Source organism: Phoxinus phoxinus (genome assembly GCF_949152265.1).
Source record: "Phoxinus phoxinus genome assembly, chromosome: 13".
In the NCBI taxonomy this organism is placed as follows: domain Eukaryota; kingdom Metazoa; phylum Chordata; class Actinopteri; order Cypriniformes; family Leuciscidae; genus Phoxinus; species Phoxinus phoxinus.
In genome coordinates, this window is record NC_136888.1 from 3,224,832 (window position 1) to 3,246,629 (window position 21,798).

A 21,798-nucleotide genomic window follows, 5' to 3' on the forward strand; every position below is an offset into this window, starting at 1 on the left:
ATTCTACTGACTATAAGTAACTTTACAACTACATGTCCTCTTATTCTACTAACTCGAACCCTACCAGTCTACTACTACTCTACTACTACTACTACTCTACTAATATTCTACTAATATTCTACTAATACTCTACTACTACTCTACTACGACTACTCTACTACTACTACTACTACTACTACTACTACTCTACTACTACTACTACTCTACTAATATTCTACTAATATTCTACGAATACTCTACTACTACTACTACTACTCTACTACTACTACTCTACTAATACTCTACTAATATTCTACTAACACTATACTAATACTCTACTACTACTACTCAACTAATATTCTACTAACGCTATACTAATACTCTCTAATACTCTACTAATACTATACTAACACTATACTAATACTCTACTACTACTCTACTAATATTCTACTAACACTATACTAATAATCTCTAATACTCTACTAATACTATACTAATAGTCTACTAACACTATACTAATACTCTACTAATATGCAACTAATACTCTACTAATACTCTACTAATATTCTACTAATACTCTACTACTACTCTACTGATATTCTACTAACACTATACTAATACTCTACTAATACTCTCTAATACTCTACTAACACTATACTAACAGTCTACTAACACTATACAAATACTCTACTAATACTCTACTAATATGCAACTAATACTCTACTAATACTCACCTAATATTCTACTAATACTCTACTAACACTATACTAATACTCTACTAATACTCTACTAATATTCTACTAATACTCTACTAACACTATACTAATACTCTACTAATACTCTACTAACACTGTACTAATACTCTACAGATATTCTACTAATACTCAACTAATACTCTACTAACACTATACTAATACTCTACTAATACTCTATTAGTAGAATATTAGTAGAATATTAGTACTCTACTAACACTATACTAATACTCTACTAATACTCTACTAACACTATACTAATACTCTACTAATACTCTACTAATATTCTACTAATACTCTACTAACACTATACTAATACTCTACTAATATTCAACTAATACTCAACTAATACTCTACTAACACTATACTAATACTCTACTAATACTCTACTAATATTCTACTAATACTCTACTAAAACTGTACTAATACTCTACAGATATTCTACTAATACTCTACTAACATTATACTAATACTCTACTAACACAATACTAATTTACTAATACTCTACTAACACTATACTAATACTCTATTGATCATCTACTAATACTCTAGTAACACTATACTAATACTCTACTAATATTCTACTAATACTCTACTAACACTGTACTAATACTCTACTAATATTCTACTAATACTCTACTAACACTATACTAATACTCTACTAATATTCTACTAATACTCTACTAACACTATACTAATACTCTACTAATATTCTACTAATACTCTACTAACACTGTACTAATACTCTACAGATATTCTACTAATACTCTACTAATACTCAACTAATACTCTACTAACACTATACTAATACTCTACTAATACTCTATTAGTAGAATATTAGTAGAATATTAGTACTCTACTAACACTATACTAATACTCTACTAATACTCTACTAACACTATACTAATACTCTACTAATACTCTACTAATATTCTACTAATACTCTACTAACACTATACTAATACTCTACTAATATTCAACTAATACTCTACTAATACTCAACTAATACTCTACTAACACTATACTAATACTCTACTAATACTCTACTAATATTCTACTAATACTCTACTAACACTGTACTAATACTCTACAGATATTCTACTAATACTCTACTAACATTATACTAATACTCTACTAACACTATACTAATCTACTAATACTCTACTAACACTATACTAATACTCTATTGATCGTCTACTAATACTCTAGTAACACTATACTAATACTCTACTAATACTCCACTAATACTCTACTAACACTATACTAATAGTCTACAAATACTCTACTAACACTATACTAATACTCTATTGATACTCTACTAATACTCTACTAACCCTATACTAATACTCTACTAATATTCTACAAATACTCTACTAACACTATACTAATACTCTACTAATATTCTACAAATACTCTATGAATATTCTACTAATACTCTACTTACACTATACAAATATTCTACAAATACTCTACTAACACTATACTAATACTAACACTATACTAATACTCTACTAATACTCTACTAACACTACACATATTCTACTACTACTCTACTACTACTCTACTAACACTATACTAATACTCTACTAATATTCTACTAATACTCTGAGAGTTAGTTGACATGTAGTTGCAAAGTTAATTATAGTTAGTAGAATGTAGCTAATAACAATCATGTTTGAAATGTCACCTAAATTATTTACATTTTTATGGATAATACTGGAAGAACGCTTGAACAACTTGTATCTCACCTCTGTGACGTGACTGTGAGTAGAAAAGAAAACCCTGGCGAACGGGTCGGATAGGCCTGTGCTGTCGGCCGCAAACAGACTTCTAGCCTGATACATGTGAATCCTCAGCTGGAAGATCTGCTTCACTGGTGGTGTGACATAAGAGTTATCATCACCGACTATTGAATAGACAATCTGTGGTCAATGATATAAATGTATGGGTCTCTTACTGGTGTACATCAGGCTGGTGGGTGGCAAGGACTGTGTGCCAGGCCCTTTCACTGCCATGTTCTCCTCAAAGCCATTCGGCAGTCCGCTCAGGTAGTCTTTCCTCTGCCGGCTCAGGCCGAGCCACAGGTACAGCTCCGTCTTAGCCTGAACCGTCCAGCCTGCAGGTCCAAAGCTTTTCTTACCAGGAAGCTTAACGACAGGTAAGCAGAGTGAAAGTAAATTAGTAATCGTTGCTAAAGCATATCTATGGAAGCATGACTTTTTATCTCACAATTGTGTGATATAAACTTGCAATTCTGACTTTTTATCTCACAATTGTGTGATATAAACTTGCAATTCTGACATTTTATCTCTTATCTCACAATTGCGTGATATGAACGTGCAATTCTGACTTTTTATCTCGCAATTGCGTGATATAAACTTGCAATTCAGACTTTTTATCTTGCAATTGCGTGATATAAACTTGCAATTCAGACTTTTTATCTCCCAATCGCGTGATATTAAGTCGCAATTACATGTTATAAACTTTTCTCACAATTCTTACTTTATAACATGCAATTGGGAGATATAAAGTCAGAATTGCGATATGAAAACTCGCAATTATCTTTTAAAATGTTTTATTCTGTGGCTTACATATCAAGTAAAAGTTCAGAATAAGCCAATTAAAAGTATCACATTATATATTTTTTATTATTCCTTTTTTAAGGTTGTTTCCACCACAGAATAAAATAGGTAATTGCAACTTTTTATTGCACAATTGCAAGTTTTTCTTACAATTTTGAGCTTTTTTTTTCTCCTAATTTTGAGTTTATGAGCAATATGCGATTTGAGCCTTTTTCTGTCCTTCTTCTTCTTCAAAATTGTTACCCGTACGTAACACGTATAAAACTAGTCAAAGTCACGTGATGCTACACATCACACAAAATCTACATTTATCAAAAAACATAATCACTCTTAATACAAGGAAATATATTACAGAATGATGAATGTCGTTATGGCTCTAACACAATACATTGCAATTCTGAATTTTTCTCTCCGAATTGTGGAAAATGTTTTAAAAATGTAAAATTTAAAAAAGTTTTTACAGGGCTTCTATATATATAAATATGGTAATTGCTGTTTTTGAGATATGTTCAGAGTGCATTCATCCCAACCTTAAAAAATATCGTCTGGACCTTCCCACAGTCCTTTCCGGTTTCTTCCTCGACAGAAGAGAAGAGGATGTCTTTGGAGGGAACGCGGGCGTATGCAATGCGTTTGTTGTTGCTTATCATCCATATGTAAATATCTGGAACGCTATGTTGTGGCTATGATGAAAAACCAAAAGGATTTACATTAATATTTGTACAGTTCTTTGAATTCCTCAATATGGCCATATAACTGTGCCCCACCTCATCAGACAGGAACCTCAGCTTGTGGAGGTAGTTTTGTGCCAGTTTTATTTTGTCTTTCACGTTGCTTTTCTTAACTTGTGACCGCATGGTCCTTGCTTGCTGGCTCATGTTTTCCTGTCAGAAACAGAATAATTTTTCAACATTATAATAGTTATTAATATAGTTATAGCTTTTAATTGAAGTCTGAGTGTTTTACCAGTTCCTGCATGCATAATTTCACTCTCTCCCGGTCCAGTTTAGTCTTCCCAGCCTGATTCTGGTCATTGTTTGCCAAAGTTACAAAGGTACTGAAAAAGATGTGAAATTTGCTATTATTATACCCTTCCTCTAGACTATAGATATAAAAAAAGGTTAAATGATAAAGTTTTGTAAAAATATAACAGTCTTTTAACATTTGTGCCTCAAAATTTCAGGCATTTTTTTTCCTTTCCATTGTATTTCAAAATGTTACTGGTGAACTATCAATAAATCATGCTTTATCACCTTACAAAGTAACCACTACAGTATATATAAAAATATAGGGAGGAAAATCCCCCAATATAGCTGACCCAAGATTAGTGGTCAACGACAGATTAGTGTTTTTTCAATGGCCGATCATAAATATGTGGTTAAAGCCTTGCAAAGTATTAGTTATTTATTTGTAACTAACTCTATAGACTTAATCTTAAACCTTTCGATTGCATCAGTATAAAAGAGGACCTATTGTGCTTTTTTCTATGTTCATCTTTCTTAAGTGTGTAATGTTGTTGTTTGAGGATGAAAAAGCTCTGCAAAGTCCCTCCAGCGGGAGTTCTTCTCTATATCAGTGTCAGTGTTTCTGAACTCCTGAAACGCCTCCATTGTAATAGTATATATTATTAATACGCAGAATAAAGGGGCAGGACCTGGTTTAGTTAGTTAGTAGTGTGTTAAACTGGTGGTTATGGTAAGGGGCGGAACATTTCCCAAACACACTCGAAGCGCTCGACCAATCACAACACACTGATCCAGCCGACCAATCAGAGCACAGTGTGCTTTTCAGAAGGAGGGGCTTCATAGAGACACAAACTAAACAGGGGTGTGTTTCCCGTATAACGATGTAACTACCATAGTGTGATGCATCGTTGAAGAAATCGACTAGCTAGTCACGTCTGTTTCCCGAAACCACATTGTCGCAAATTTGTAATTTAACCATGTTGATTAATGATGTCACGCAGGTGGTGGAGTAATAACTTCTTTTAATGAAACTGAACCATATTTTTGCTATAAATAACAGACGTGGAATCTGAGTGTAACGTGTGTTTTCTGTTTTGGTTCTGTTCTGTGTGCCAGTTAATCACTAATTAAGTTCACCTGTTGTTCATTTTGTTCCCTCGTTTGCCTCTGTGGATTTATAGTCCTCAGTTTGTTCAGTTCTTTGTCTTGTGTTGTTTATGCTGCCATGTGTTTCATGTATTCTTCTTCATTGTGGATTGGATCATCTTCTTTGTTTTTGTTTAATAAAAGTGCTGGAATTAGATCCTTCTCCTTTTACCTGACCACACTGTGACACGGAATAATGATCCTTTTTTCTCAGTTATTTTGCTTTATATCCAGATTCAATCATAGGCTCGTTCTTAAGCACTAGAGCTCATTCGCACATGCACACTCTTCAAAAATAGTGCTTAAAAGATTTTACTGAATGTCAGCTTGCTTATTAGGCTCAATATAAGGATTTATTGAGTCCACATGTCATGCAAACAAGAAACTCTGCTTCTAACCGCAGGTCGAGATCTGTCATTCAAACACACAACTCTGCGATGCTGTTTGCGAATGTTCGTTGGGACTATGTTGATAATGACAGAACTTGCAAACACAGTTGGCAAACGATGAATTCGGGAAACACACCCCTGAGCGTCACTGACAGACTGGGAAGAGAGAAGGAGCTGCAACAATGGAGAATATGGGGAAAATAATGTGTGTGTTTTTAACATTCCAGCATGAAAACTTGTTCTAGTAGAGCCCCAAAAACTATAAATCAAGACTTAATAAGGACATAATATGGCCTCTTTAAATCACTGGAACACAAATGAAGCACAGTTTCCAGAGAACGACTCATAACTGGCTCGTGATCTGCAGAGTAACATGTTTGCAAACCTGCAGCTATTGCTGAGTTCCTCCAGGACTCCTCTGAGTCTGCGCTCAGGATAGGCCTTCTCGGTTTTAATGATCTCCTGCACATCGTTCAACCCTTCCTCCTATAAAACCACACAGAGCACAGGCTGCAATGTATGGATGTACTATCACAGAGGGGTTTGTTCATATATCTCTTGATTTAACATTTTATTCAAAAAAAATGTGGTGAAAATTGACGTGTTTTCTGATTTATGGAGTGATAAAAATAGACATCCAAATCTGTGAAAACCTTTAACTCTAACATGTCAAAACGAAACAAGAATGTCGAACATGGTTCAGATTTCTGTTCTCCATATTTATGCAATATATTGCATATTTAATTAGATAATGCCTCATTTGCATTTTAAACATATAATTGCAGAAAACTTGTAATACTAAACAATTTTCTTAATGTACTGTGATTAATATATTGGGAAAAGTATGGTGATATTGATCAGTGTTTTACTGGCTTGCCTTAAAACATTTGAGTGAAAAATGAGAATGTGTACAGAACCGTACAAAGATCAATATTTCAGGAACTAAAACAATATTTCAGGAACTGATATAACTATTCATTGATGTATTACCAGTTTGTCTGCAATGTTGTCCATGATGTTGGCATTATAAAGTCGTCTTCTTTGGTCCTGCCACCAGCTCTGGATAAAGATGCAGGGCTTCCTCTCAAAGTACGGGAGGTGGAAATAGTTTCTGCAGAACAAATAAACGAGATATTTCACATGAATTTGCCCCAAAAGTCTAAATAAAACAGATGAGCTCTGGATCCGCCGTGTCGAGTGACTGAACCTGTCAGTGATGACTGGCTTCATTGGAGGGGTGGAGGAAACTGAAGACATATCTCCACCATCATCATCCTCCTCGTCACTGGAGCCGTGAATGAGCTCAGACTCTTCATCCCCATCTCCACCCTTCCTCTTCTTTGTTTTTGGCTTGGTTGGAGTATCAAGGTCACTGCCGTAGTTTCCTGGTGTCGAGAGGGTAGTTTAATGAGGCAGGTCTCTGACACATTTCCCAGATTCATTTCATATTTATATTTTTAGGCATTTATATAGCGCTTTCATATGAACTACTGTACACCCAAAGCACTTTACAATCACATCAGGGAATTTCTCCTCAACCAACATTTCATTACTTGCACTAAGCTCGAATGTAACATTTCTGGGCCACTAAAAATGATTGTTTTCAAACTGGTTTCTCAAGACTGCTCAAGCAAACAGATGTGTAGACAGCACAGGATCATTTTCTGTTTTTCAATCTACAATTGTACAAAATACTTGTAGTTGACTATTATTAAACTAGGGTTTGACATGCAAAAACATATTGTAATACATTATACTAAATATAATTCAATTTAACTAAGTTTAGATATCAGGACTGTTATGGCAGTTCATTTTACTTCATGTAATGTATGTGCTTGCATGACAACAGACAATAGTTTAGTGGAAAATGACTGTGAACTGTGTCCAAATGTCAGCTAGCTGAAGATGTCTTTGCTTGTCTACTCGACATCCTGTCATTTCTTAGAAACTTCTTGTTCTTAGTTTCTCCCTTTTAACAGTAAATGATTTGCATACAACATCCTAATTTATAGAAGCTTGATTAGTGACTAGATATTATAATGTTGGCTGATGTTTGGTGACATTTCCGTTGATATTCCAAATGTGTTTATTTTGCTGGATGCACAACAATGCATATATTTAGTTTGTGTTAGTTAGTGCCAATTAAATAGCCTGGTCCTACCAGACTCTCCTACCTTTCATTTGCACAGAGAGTCTGGCCACTCTCCATTTACAAGCGTTAACTTCCTTGAAGCGGGTCCTCTGTTGAAGTTTAAAACTATTGGATCTGCTTAGAGTCACTCTGGATCTGCCATAACCAATCGCTAACGTTTGGTCATGAGTCTCGTGACGTATGACGACTCAAACTAGCGCACGACCTCAACGTCATCGTTCTCAGACACTCCCTCTGTTCGCTGATTGGACCGGTAAAAAATGTATTGGAGAAAACCCAAGAATACACCGCAATCCCAGACCTAGTACTGAAGGAACATGAAAATTGAGCGGAAGTATGTAGGAGGGCGGAGCCAGGCTAATCAATTAAGTCCCTTTCAATGAAAGTCTGTTCAGTCGGCAGCCATGTTTGCAACGCATCCGGGCAGCATTTTCGAACATCCAAGAACAAGTCCTAACTATTTAAATGGGTGAATCCTGAAATCTCAAAAACTGCTTGCCGAACTCACATTTAGATAACATATTTCAAATCAGCAACAGTACAAAATCTGACATGACCTGTCCCATAACTGTTGTTTCTTGTGCTCCGATAGCGTTAACAAAGCGTATTTTTCAGGCTAGACAAGCGAATGTTTATGTGCAGTCCTCGGCTCGAGTCTCAGATTTCTATAGGTACTGTTTTCTAGAGCTTCTAACGAGCTTCTAACCGCAGATACAGTGACGCAATGACTTTACTTGGGTCCAGTGATTGGCTCTTTCATTTAGAGGGCGGGACTTATTCCGCCATATTGCATGTTGCAGTTTCTCCTATTCATAAGTAATAGGAGTGAACTGTCTTTGTATATCTATAGTCTTTGGTGCCAATTAATGCTCTTTGCATGTAAAAACTGGCTGAATTTTGATTCATGAGTTTGAATTTGTTTTGAATCAACCAAAATATAAAGATTGTTTCATTCATATTAACTACAAACTGTATAAACTTTTTCTTTAAAAAAAAAACTAATATCTTTTTAATCATACTTTGTTTAATTCTCAATTCTCAATTTCAATCTCAATCTCAATTCAGTAACATTCTGATTGGTAGACAACTCTGACTGCAATTTATTGCAATAGCTTTTCCTGAAGCTCAAACATGGCGCTAGCAACGTCAAGGTCATGGGTTCGATTCGTAGGGAATGCATGAACTGATAAAGTGTAGACCTTCAATGCAATGTACTTCACTTTAAAAAAACGTGTCTGCCAAATTCATATCTATAACTTGAAAGGCTGATAACTAGATTTTACCTATTGTAACTTCAAAGTTGATGGGTTTGTCTCCAATCTTCCTGTCAATCATAGTGGCCTCAAGGAAACATCCGAAGAGAAAGAATTCCTCAACTTTTCCTGTGGCATTCTAGATATAAGCAACAAACAATCGATTAAATATTGTTTTGTGCATAACGAGGGCATTCCTAAGATTAGACAACAACAAAAAAAGTCAGTGTGTTCATAAATAATTCTGAAAGAGTTGTGTAAGTTTTCCCTAATGATTAATTTTTAACAGCCAGTCACATGTGTAATGAAGCCTAACTTTGGCTCTGACTGTGCAGATCATTGTATTGCACACAAAGAACTACTATAAGTATTACTGCTAAATGAATAATGTAGGGAGAAAAATAAAGAATGCATGAATTATTCACTGTAATTGGCCTGTCGAACCCCCCCGGCGGCGGATCACTTACATCTGAGATGTTGGGTATCCCCTCCACCTGCACCTCGGTGGAGCTCATGACTTCCGGAGACGAGGTGTCCAGTATCTCCACGGCCAGACTGACCAGCAGACGAGCCCGGAACGAAACGCCTTCCCCTTGTCCCTCATTCAGGTCCTGGTACTCGTCCATGATCGTGTAACTGCGTGTGGAGCCGTACATGTTGACCCAGGCCGGGCCCAGAGTCGGAAGAAAGCCTACGAATGGAAGCAGGATAAATATTATGACCTTTTATATAATCAGTTCAATAACCGTGTAAACTAGAGTTTAGCAATTATGAAATTAGTTCAATTCAGCTTATACAGTCATTATACAGTTCAATCCAGATGTTGATTCAATTCAGTTCGATAAGAGTGTCCATTTTGTAACAACAAAAACATTTATTAAGAAACATAATTTGATTCAGCTACATTGCAAAAAGGTGTAACCTGAAATTATCTGAAAGTGTTGTTTTTTTTTTTACTTCATTTAATCCATAAAAAATTATTTTGTTGGTTTAAATTAAAGTATTTAAAGTCCCCCTGTGGTGAAAATCCAGCTTTTAATGTTGTTTATGTGTCTATGTGGTGTTTTTAATCTGCTTTAACACACACCATGTGTAAGTCCATAAGTCGACAGCATTGCTGAGTATTTTCTGCTTAAAACTGCAGTGAACCAAAGACAGTCTCAAAAACACGGTTTGAAATCGCTGGTGTTTCTGACGTCACACACTACCTTGTAACCAATCAGATCAACGATCGTCAACCAGTGGATCTCTGAGCTGAGTGAGTGAGTGAGTGAGTGGAGGCGGGGCTCATTTGCATATTCATAGAACCGCGCATACTAAATGAGGCAAGGGTGTCAATCAAGCTATTTTAAGGCAGAATACTTTTTTTTTCATTTTGGTGATCAAAGATGAGTTTTAAGGATATAATTTTTGATTACAGGGGGACTTTAAGTTGATTCAGCAATATTAAATACTATTTTGGCTTGAATAAAACCATTTAGATGTTTGTTTCAGAGTAAAGCAGCCATACAGAAGACAATATATCATTATTCAGCTCAAAACAGCTCAAGTTTTGTTCTCATCCAATAGTGTCATTGTTACTGTATTAAAAATAATTGTATAATGTGGTGATGGCTTCTGTGGTTGAGCATCCAAAGCTAAATGCAATAAACAACAAGAAAGACAAAGCAAATATTATCATGCAGACTTTGCCAACTTAGCCCTGTTACCTTTGTCTCCGTCATTAGCAATCTTCCGGAGGTCAATGAAGTGCGTTCCGATCGCCACATCGTTGACTTTATCTGAGTCTCGGATCTGGAGTTTCATTCTCCCGCACAGAGGTGGAAACTGCTCAGTGAAGACGATCTGCTCGTTCCAGATCGGCTCATAGCTGCTCTTCTGAATCGAAGTTTTCCCCTGCATTGTGGACAGATAAAAACACCAGTTCTTACATCTGCACCGCCTGTGTCCACTTGGCCCAATAAAGAAATACAATTTTGTAACTTTTAGTTCATATCTGTAAGATTTGATGTTAGAGTACTTCTAAAAGTGAGGTTTTAGCCAAAATGTAAGTGGAAACTGACTAAAATGTTTTTAGACATTAAATAGCATGTTGCAAGTGTACTGTCAAATGCACTGTTATGGTAAACTAAAATATACTTTAATGTCATTTCTGTTGAAACTTGTATGTCATATATTTAACTACATTTGTTAATTACCCATTTATAATGATGAAGTTGCAATTTAGTACATTTCAAATATATTTACTTTGGTAAAACTTCATTTTACAGTGTCCTCCTTGTTACACGCTACATACAGTAATAGCCATAAATTATGCATAATTACATGCAACTAACTCTAAACTAAAGCCTATAACCCCTAAACCCCTATAGTAAGTACATGCAGTTAATTATTATTTCTCAGTACCTAAATATACGATTACACCGTAACACGGACGCCTTAAGATAAAGTTTAACCTTAACTTTAAATTTAATGTAAAAAAATACTATATACAGTTAAAATTATAATTAAGTACTTTACATGTGCTTTAGTATGTTAGTCAACACATCCAGATAAGTTCGTTCCAAATAAGCGTGACAAAAGATTATTAAAACATAATGATTTAAAATCTTATAAAAGTAAAACTTTTGACATTATTACAAAGTGCACTTTTTAACAGTGTACTTAAGTGTGCTAGGAAACAGTTATGAAAGTGTACTCTCTTTAAGTACACTTAAGTGGCCTTTTATTTAATTAACATTATATTATCTGCTAGTACCCTTTTTAAAAATATTTTTTTAAGATTTGAAGTACACTAAAAGTGCAGATTCAATACAATTAAGCGTACTTCTTTTTCACAAGGGTCATCTTAAACTACACAGGTTGTTGTTCAATCAAATGTTCTCTAGAAAGAGAATGACCTTCCCTCTAATACTGACTAACAAATAGGAAATAGAGATTCAGACGTGATGGAAACAATACTAAATTGAATGTGTGTATATCAGTCATTAAATTCTAATTTCAGTTAATTTTTCATGTTGGGTTTACTTAAATATACAAGTACACTTGAAATGAACACTAAGTTAAGTGAACTTTATTGTTTAAGTACATTAAATAATCGTCAAGTTTGGTGAAGTAAACAATTTAAGTCAAGTCTACATAAGCACCAAGTTAAGTAAACTTAAATATGCACGTTTTGGGAGACCCCATTACTCAATTAAATTGAGGAAACGAGTTTACTCAAATCAATTGAGTTCAATCAACTTATTAGGGTTTTCAGTGTATATATATGAATAAGAATTCTGCCCACCTTCTGTCCTGCAAATAGCACCTGGACATAAGGATCAACCAAGTCCTTATTTTCTCCAATGAACGCTTTTTTGACATTTGCCATGATGCTGGTGTTCATTTTGGGCAAGCCCTCGGCTCTGTATACTTTGACATAAAATCTTGCCCACTGCCGCTCAGCTGGGACGTCTTCCGGCAACAGGAGGTTACTGGAACAAGAAGAGAAATTAACAAAAGAAGTGATGTGTGTTTCTGCAAGAATTGCCTTTATGTTGGCTTTAAATATATTGTTATATGAAATTATCTGGGAGATCTCTACATTTGTATTGTTGTGTGACAGGTGATTTCCTGCAGAAAGTGTGTATGGGGAAATAGTCACTGCCACGATTGCCAGTGCATTGCTAAGGTGTCTCTGAACGTTTTTTTTCGCCAATACTGTCCAAAGACGAATCAAATTAAATGCAAATGTTTAAATATATATATAAATAAATATTGGTACTGTCCAAACACATTGGGAACACTGGAGTTTGCTCAGTGTAAGAATCAGAAAGAGTGATGCTTACCTTAGAAATCAACACTAATAATAACATTAACAATGTAGGATAGGTTTTTATTACCCCTCAATGTCATCCTCGTCGCTTTCATTTGCTTTGTGTGGAGTCTTGATCGTGTCGCCCTTTGCAACGACTGCGATGTCACACTTGACGTATCCTTTGCATCCTGCAGTGATGTCATCGGGATCACATAAAGTGGCCCATTTGTGGAAGAATTGATGTTCTGTAAAGAAGAAAAAAAAAATCCTGAAAATCAAAAGTCTTTTGTGAAATTGAGAGCTTTATATAGAAACATGTAAAACCAGTTACCAGGTTGGGTGTATATTGTGCCCACGTCCAGCTTGAAGCTCCCAACCAGTGTGCCACTTCGCAAAAGATTCTTAGAGTGAATAACCTGAACGGACACATTATTTAAAAGTTTAAAACGAAGCTTAATGCTACGAGAAAAAGATCATCTTTTATGAATAAGCTCACCCTTGTGAAACAGAAGTGTGCTTACTTTTATTTAATGTGCACTTGTTGTGTACTTCAGATCTTAGAAATATATATAAATATATATAAAGAAATATATATATATATATATATACACACACTAGCAGATAATATAATATTAATGAAACAAAAGGCCACTTAAAGAGAGAAGACTTTCATGACTATGTTTCTTAACACATTTTTAAAAAGTGCACTTAGTCAACATTCATACATTAAAGTACATTTTAAATAATTATGTTTTAATAATATTTTGTCATGCTCTAAAGTAGACTTTTTAGATCTTGACTAACATACTAAAGCACATAAACTACTTGTGTATTATTCAATATTATATTTAAAGTTCATATATTTTAAATGTACTAAAATGCAACTTCATCATTACAAATGTGTAATATTTAAATACAGAACATACATGTTTAATTGAAATTAAATTAGGCTACTTTAAATTATATTTTGGTTTACCATAATCAGTCACAGTCATGTTTAGTTTCTGTCTTGTCTTATTTGATTTTTTCTAGCCTGAATTAGACATCGACCCTATAACCTCAATAGGGCGTTATTTGAGGGGACAGCTATTTGTAGTGTTGTCCAAATCCATAGTGGACGTTAATGAGTGCACTTATTCAATCCCACATTGCACAGCAAGAACGAGTGTACAACCGATGTATGCTCAACAGCTGTCCGAATTCACTCACTTGTTTTCATTCACTCCTTCAAATGAACAGTATTAGTGGACTAATGAAGGGAACAGTGAATGAGAGTTTAGGGGGTGATTTCGGATTCAGCCCTAGACTAGTCTTTCATTAGTTTTCATGGTTTCTAATTAGTCCACACCTGTCCCTGTTCTGTTGATTACCCTCCCCTGTGTATTTAAGCCTTCAGTCGTCCTCCGGTCTTGCATTTAACATAAATTGCGCTGCATTATATTTAATTGCAATTTATATGCAATTAAGGGTCTCAAAACATTACATTCAGTTCGCACTTAAGTATATTACTCTCTTTTAACGAATTACTCTTTTAAAAAGTGTAAATCTTTTTCTCAAGGGGAGACTTTATTCTATAAGTGTTATTTCACGATACTTACTGACACTTTCAGGATCTTGTCAAACATGACATCAGGAGGAACGTGGAAGTCAAAAACGAAATACTAAAAAAAAAAGTATGCATATAATAAGCTTTAGGATGAATCTTCTCAAAAAATTTCATTTATAATGCTTAGATAACCATTACAGTTCAGTAGACAACATGCAAACCAATTTATGCTTTGGTCATTAATTTTCCATAGGACAATATTACAACCCCATACCTCATTGTAGTAAGGGCAGTTGGTCGACTCCTTCATTGAAGTGTATTTTTTATCATCACCAATTTCCACACACACCACTGGGTCCATGTTCAATCCCACCAGCTGTCTAGCCTCGATTACAGTGACACTAACCTGGAAAGTGAGGCATAACACAAATTTATGAAATAATGTATGTGGTATGTATATTGTATCTAAATATACAGTGGCCCCATCAGATCAAATCAGAAACATACAAAATGTTAAAGCAAGTGTCTGTATCAGTGTAGTATATCACAGGTTTGTTTATCACATTTACTATAAACATTTTACACTGCTTCAGCAATGCAAAAATAACACAGTATTGACTGCCTTCATTTGCATTTTTCTCAGCATTTCAAACCGAACAAACGTTTTGTAAAATGCTTGGCTTCTTCTGTCTTTCTTTACAATAAATGCCCCTGCTTTGATATGCTGTGATATTTTGTTATCTAATCCAATGACATTCAGTTCCCTTTCAAGGGAGCTCGCGGTGCGACTGAGTAGTGGCGCTATGGGAACAAGTGTTTCGTTACGTCTTGAAGCACGTGTGGCGGGACGTCAGCCCGTAGCGTGTCAAGTCATGACCAGCTCTATAAATAACACCTGGACCAAACAATGTCAAATTCTGTGCCTTCAGCAAGCATTCTGTGTGAATTGTTGTCTTATTTATTGTTCCTTCTGACAATCTTAGGGATGCTCCGATTATCGTAAAATAATCTAAACAGATATTCCTGCCGTGTGTGATGTGTTAAGTCTGCTCTCGTCTGCTCGGAAGGACGTCGGGACCGCTCCGATCTCAAATCTGGGATATCCAACATGTTGGATTTTTTTGGCCCGATTTCTCCTTGTGTCTGGTGTACCCCGGGAATAAACGAGCACGCAGCCTGTGGACTGAGGGATTTTGCGAGATTTCCCGTCTGACCTGGGAATGCTCGGGAGTCAAGTCGGTTCGTGTGTGATGTGTTGATTTTGCCGTGTGGTTGCGCACCACACACTGTACGACCAAAACTGTTAGACCCGTGATTTTTTATCACCGTGTGTGGGGTCTCTCAGGTTTGGAAAATCGGCCGTCAATTTTTAAATCGTCCCGTGTGAACCAGGCTTTAGCAGCAGCTGAGATCATGAGGATTGCAAAGGGACCTAGTGGAGGGGTTGGAGATGGGTTCTGACCTCACCCACTAGATCCAGTGCCTTCTCTCTGGGATTAGAAGCACTAGTGCTTTAGCTATCCAGCTCCAAGGAGGTGGAGGTGTTCAGCATCAAGACAGGAGAGATTGAGGACTTGCCATCAGAGGAGGTTGGTGGAGGTTGTCACTCAAACCGTAGCCAAATAAAGTATTGACACTCATCCTAAAAAGTAACCTGGACAAGCATTTCCTGTCAAGTATAGTATCGGGAATAAAGGAGAAAGATAAAGCCTTTCTGTTGGACACCATGCTTTCCTCTCCTGGCCTCTTCTGTGGCACTATCACATCAGTTGTCGATTGACTTCCAGAGGCCAAAAAGCAAGCGGCAGCAATCCAACGTTACCTCTCTCACGAGCTCAGGTCACAGAGCTGCTGGGCCGGAGTAGCCCCAGAAGTCAACCAGCTCCCCATACAAGATGCAACAGAAGCAAAGCGTCACTTCCTAAAAGAAATGGGGGTTGGGGCTGACCTCTCAGCCGAGGTCTTCATTATCTCAAGAAGGCTTCGACTCTGAGGGCAGCCTCCTCCGGGGAGAAGTGGCTCACACCTCATCATACGGTGCCCACTTCTCCTCTGTGCCCTCAAGGGACCATTCTGCCATCCCCGCCACTCTTGGTGCTTCGGGGCGCACCATGCGAGTTCAGTTCTCAGTGTCCGCCGAAGACGTTGTGCCACTGAGAGACTCACACCCTCCGAGGAGGGTTTTAGAGTCAGCTCGGTTGCCTGCCGGTCATCCAAGTTCTTCAGGTTCATTTTTGGGGGTAAAGCGTACCAGTATCGGGTTCTTCTTTTCGGCCTAGCCTTGTCATCCTGCACCTTCACAAAATGTGTGAATCCAACGCTGACCCCTGTAAGACTCCAGGGCATTTGCGTATTGAATTATATCAACAATTGGTTTATTTTGTCTCAACCGGAGCATATGGCGGTTCGGCATTAAGGTGACATCCTCACCCATATGAGGGAGCTGAGGCTAAGATTGTGAATTTTAAACAACTATAAAATTGTGCTTTCTCCATTACAGAGGACTACTTTTCTGGAAGAAATATGGCACGTCTGTCTCCTGCTCGCATCAAATCGATCCTGGCAGCCGTAAACAAGATAAAACAGACCAGTCACATACTGTTTCAAAGTTTCAAAGACTTTCAAAAAGTTTCAAAGACTCTTAGTTAGACTGCATCCAACGTGATACCTTTAGGCCTACTGTACATGAGACCTTTGCAGTGGTGGCTCAAGACCAAGAGGTTTTCAGGGGAAACCCGTTCTGCATGATCAAGGTTCCCGCAAGTGCCTTTATACCTAAGAAAGATTGGTTTCTATCCCAAGGTCCGGTGTTGGGGACACCCTGTTGTTGCAGATTGTTTACGACTGATGCTTGCCCTATGTGCTGGGGTGCGATCCTAGAAGGTCGCTCAAAGCAAGGTCTGTGGAGGGGGTCATCATTTCTCTTGGCACATAAATTGCCTGGAGATGATGGCTGTTTTTCTAGCTCTGGAGCCTCATTCATTGGTCTGTCACTGCTTGTCAGAATATTTGAGTTGACCAATCAAATCAAAGTAGGCGGGCTTTATGTTTACAGAAGCTGCTGAACATGAATTTTAGCAGAGCGACGCTTCAGTTTACGCTCAAGTGCGAGATAAGATTTAAGTAGCTAAACTAAACATTTCATATTTGACAGTGTTTTAGGTCATAAATGTTAAACGAATGATAAAAATAATCAGGCAAACTAGTAAACTTTTGTCTAATTTCGCCATTTTTAACTAAAAATAATACAAGACACATTAAAAACGCTGTTTTCATCATGTGTGTAAGCCTATATAAAATGGAGAGTGACGTCACCAGTCAAAATAGCTGTACCCCTCATGGTATAATTCGAACACTGGACTCATCCACTTTACAAACTGGCACACCAGATCCTCTTGTGGACTCTGCTCTCCCTGATTCTCGTTAGGAGGGACTTTCTATCTCAGACAGGGGGGCACAATCCTTCACCCCAATCCCAGAGCTGTAGGTTCTAGCTTGGGGCTAGCCCCTGAGGCGGACCAGTTCCTTAACTCTGGTTTCTCAACTAAGGTTGTTAAGACCATTCAACACTCTAGAGCTCCCTCCATGAGGAAACTATATGCCTTGAAGTAGAGTCTTCTCTTCATGGTGCAGAAATCACCAGTTGGACCCAGTTAACTGCCAGGTTGGTTGAGTGCTAGAGTTCCTTCAGGATTGGTTCTCCGCTGGGCTGTCCCCCACCACTGTGAAGGTGTATGTGGTTGCCAATATCTGTTTACCACGCACCTTTGGGTGGTGAGTTTGGGGAGAAACCCACTGGCAAATAATTTCCTTCGTGGCCTGCAAGCCATGTAAGGATTCCAGTTTAAGATTTGGCCGTGGTACTACAGGGTCTTTGAGCCTTTTGAGTCAGTAGGAGAGAAATATCTGACTCTGAATGGCTCATGGCCTAAGGTTCCTCTCAATTTTGCTCGATCAATATCCTTGCAAGGCTTTTGTCCTCCTAAATGTCTTCAGCTGTTTGTGTGTTTTGGGTCTCCTAAGAAGGGTTCTCCAGTGACCATAGCCCAGGCTATTTCTCTTGCTTATGAGGTTTGCGGTCATCCTTTGTGGTCAGGAGTATCCCTGCAGGAAGTGAGTGATGAGGCGGGTTGATCCTCGCCGCACACATTTGTGAGATTTTATGACCTGGATATGGGCTCCACACCCATGAGTATGTAATGGGTGTTAACGTGCCCTTTGCATCGCTACTCCAACGCAGCATGAGTTTTCTTGAAAGGGAACGTCACAGGGTAATGACTGTAACCATGGATCCCTGAGAAGGGAATGAGACGCTGCGACACCCGACCACACTTACTGCACACCTGTGACCGACTTGCTTCGGCCTATCAGAAGCTGACACTGTTTGGTCCAGGTTATATTTATGTCACACAGTACTTGCTGATGTCCCGCCACATTATTTGACTGATTTCACATGTGCTTCAAGACGCAAACATGCAGAGGTGTTCCCATAGTGTCACTACCCCAACACTTCCCTTCTCAGGGAACCATGTTTACAGTCGTAACCTGAGACTATATTTGGGTAACACTTTGTTTTGATGGTCCCCTTCAGACCTTTACTTACTATAAGTAACTTTGCACCAACATGTCAACTACCTCTCATTAGAGTATCAGTAGACTCTCTGCTTAATATCTGTTAACTCTTTATTTTGATGCTCGTCAACAGACATTATATTGACTATAAGTAACGATGCAAGTACATGTCAACTTATTCTACTAACCCTAACAGTCAACTAATACTCAACTAATACTCTAATGAGAGTTGACCCAGTCTGTGTTTTTTTACTAATAGTCAACAGAATGTCTAAAGGGGACCATCAAAATAAATTGTAACCAACATTTGTAAGAGTGGTTAATTGGGTGTTTGATGGGATTTATTTCATTCTCTTTCTGTTTTACATACTTGGAAATCCATTGGTCTTCCAGCACTAGGTTCAATCTTGATGTCAGGCTTTGATCTAAAATATTTAGAGAATTTTTGGATGAAGAAAATACAAAGAGTTGATCGACCTACTACATTAGAATATAGTGATATATCATGTTAGAACATATCATAAATAATATATAAAATAAATGTAATGTAGAATATCATATTTTATATTTATGTAAATAAGTTTTGGTCACCTCTTATTGGAGACATTGGTTGTGACGGCAGTTACTGATGCTAGTGAGATGGTATCCGGGTCTGGCATCCTCATATCCTCGGTCTCAAGAATGGCCGCTTCATCTTTAAGTCAAATATGATGAAATGTCATTATGAACAGCACTATGGTTTTCAGATTATTATTATTTTTTTACTACATTCACACGTAAAATACTTATATAACCTATCAAATATATTATTATATACATATCATATACATTTTTTCATTATCAACTATAAATAATACTGAAATAATTATGTTGAAGAATTAATGATAATTTTACATTTTCACACAAGTTATTAAAAGCTTTCACCTTGACCTTTGCCATCATCCTTGGAGGCACGATGCTTGCTACGCTTCATTGTTATGAATTTGTTTTATCCTCTGGATACATGATAGTTTTGAAAAATGAAAAATAAAAGTTAAACATCTGTCATAAACATCTTAAATGTAACGTTAATATCTTTGGAAGCTTTATCCTCTCATGCATTACATTTTATTTGAACTTGTACAAACAACAATAACCAGAAAAAAGGTAATTTGTCTTCAGAGTTCAATAAAGTTGATTACCCTGACTAACCCATTAATAATTAGCATAGATACAAGAAGAATTTAATGTTTTTAAAACTAATAATGAAAATACTGAATGTTGTAAATTAGCTAGAAAGAAAGAAAGAAAGAAAGAAAGAAAGAAAGAAAGAAAGAAAGAAAGAAAGAAAGAAAGAAAGAAAAAAAGAAAGAAAGAAAGACAAAGATTATTACCAACTACATATTCAAATCTGAGAATTATTGCTACTTCAAGCTATTTTATACAATCTAATCAAGTCACTTTTATTGATATATTTATACAGTAGATCTAGAAGAAAATAGTCTCATTGTCCAGCTTAAGTAACTCAGTGTTGATTCATTTCTGATGTAAAAAAAAAGTTAAATTTAGTTAATTTATCAATACAGCAGCTCTGGAAAACTGTGATGTCATCAGGGTTTTCTCCAGAGCGGATATATATATATATATATATATATATATATATATATATATATATATGTAAATTAACTAAATTAAGAACTTTTTTTTACAACAACAATGAACCATCACTGAACTTAAGCTGGACTGTGACGCTATTTTCTTCTAGAAACAAACGTTGTTGCATTATTATGTTATCACTGTAAAGCTGCTTTGAAACACTATTGTAAAAATAAAGGTGACTTGACACAATGGTGTCAATGCTGGCAGATCAATAATATTGTTGAATATTAAGGTCCCCCAACTAAGCAAGCAATAGCCAACGTGATGAAAACAGAGATAATGGATTCCGTGCAGACAAACCAATATTTTTTTTTACAGGATTTTAATGTTGTCTAGTAGTTTTTCTTTCTTAAACAGCAATTATAAATTAATATTTTAGAATGCAAAGAAAATATTCCCATTGCATTTTAAAGGTATTTTTGGATACATATTAAATAAGACTGAAACTTTCACTGAAACGTTCTTCATTTCACATAAGAAAAGTGAATGAACTCCTAATACATTTCCCATTATGTACAATGTTTCCAATTATACACAAACTCAAGTATGCCAAATCTGAGAGCCATTGTCATTAAGTTTCAGCCATTAGGATTGCAATGTTTGTTTTCACACAAAGCAAACGAAAGTCTCACATGTAAAGTCTGATGAGATACTGTAAACTTACCGTACGATGCAGCTGGTTCTCAATGTTTCTGAATCACATCTAGGGGTTTGCAGGAAGAACAAAATGATTCCAGTATTGCGATGCTTTTAAAATAACTTGCCTACGAACTCATTATTGGCATTTGGAGGACGGAAACAGAGAGGCCACAAAAGTAACTCAAAAAGAGTCTGGTTTGGTCTAAGCCTGAAGATGGTCAGGAGAGATGTGATATGGCCATGAATAGTGTATGAGTGTTGAACCCGAGACACTGGTAACTAGAACTAGTTCCTGATGAGAGAGATCGTGTGGGACTTTGACAAGCCACAACTATATAACACCATATCCTCAGAGTAACAAACCAGGTAAAAAGCAACTAAACGGT

At 36.6% G+C, this 21,798-nt stretch overlaps 1 protein-coding gene across 1 annotated transcript in view; it reads right to left on the bottom strand.

Annotated features, from left to right (window-relative positions):
- Positions 1 to 21,575, bottom strand: part of LOC307009086 (otoferlin) — a 47,557-nt gene extending 25,982 nt beyond the window's left edge. The window contains exons 1-20 of the mRNA XM_079632504.1: positions 21,438 to 21,575; positions 20,060 to 20,130; positions 19,727 to 19,829; positions 19,506 to 19,560; positions 14,838 to 14,969; positions 14,616 to 14,678; positions 13,349 to 13,433; positions 13,103 to 13,262; positions 12,508 to 12,694; positions 10,928 to 11,114; positions 9,686 to 9,909; positions 9,249 to 9,357; positions 7,021 to 7,198; positions 6,804 to 6,924; positions 6,199 to 6,299; positions 4,280 to 4,370; positions 4,081 to 4,197; positions 3,844 to 3,996; positions 2,689 to 2,878; positions 2,480 to 2,604 (exon numbers count right to left, since the gene is read on the bottom strand). Of these exons, the coding sequence (XP_079488630.1) occupies positions 2,480 to 2,604; positions 2,689 to 2,878; positions 3,844 to 3,996; positions 4,081 to 4,197; positions 4,280 to 4,370; positions 6,199 to 6,299; positions 6,804 to 6,924; positions 7,021 to 7,198; positions 9,249 to 9,357; positions 9,686 to 9,909; positions 10,928 to 11,114; positions 12,508 to 12,694; positions 13,103 to 13,262; positions 13,349 to 13,433; positions 14,616 to 14,678; positions 14,838 to 14,969; positions 19,506 to 19,560; positions 19,727 to 19,829; positions 20,060 to 20,108 (2,430 nt within the window). The 5' untranslated portion in view covers positions 20,109 to 20,130; positions 21,438 to 21,575. The remainder of the gene's footprint in view (positions 1 to 2,479; positions 2,605 to 2,688; positions 2,879 to 3,843; positions 3,997 to 4,080; positions 4,198 to 4,279; positions 4,371 to 6,198; positions 6,300 to 6,803; positions 6,925 to 7,020; positions 7,199 to 9,248; positions 9,358 to 9,685; positions 9,910 to 10,927; positions 11,115 to 12,507; positions 12,695 to 13,102; positions 13,263 to 13,348; positions 13,434 to 14,615; positions 14,679 to 14,837; positions 14,970 to 19,505; positions 19,561 to 19,726; positions 19,830 to 20,059; positions 20,131 to 21,437) is intronic.
- Between the last annotated feature and the right edge of the window lie 223 nt (positions 21,576 to 21,798).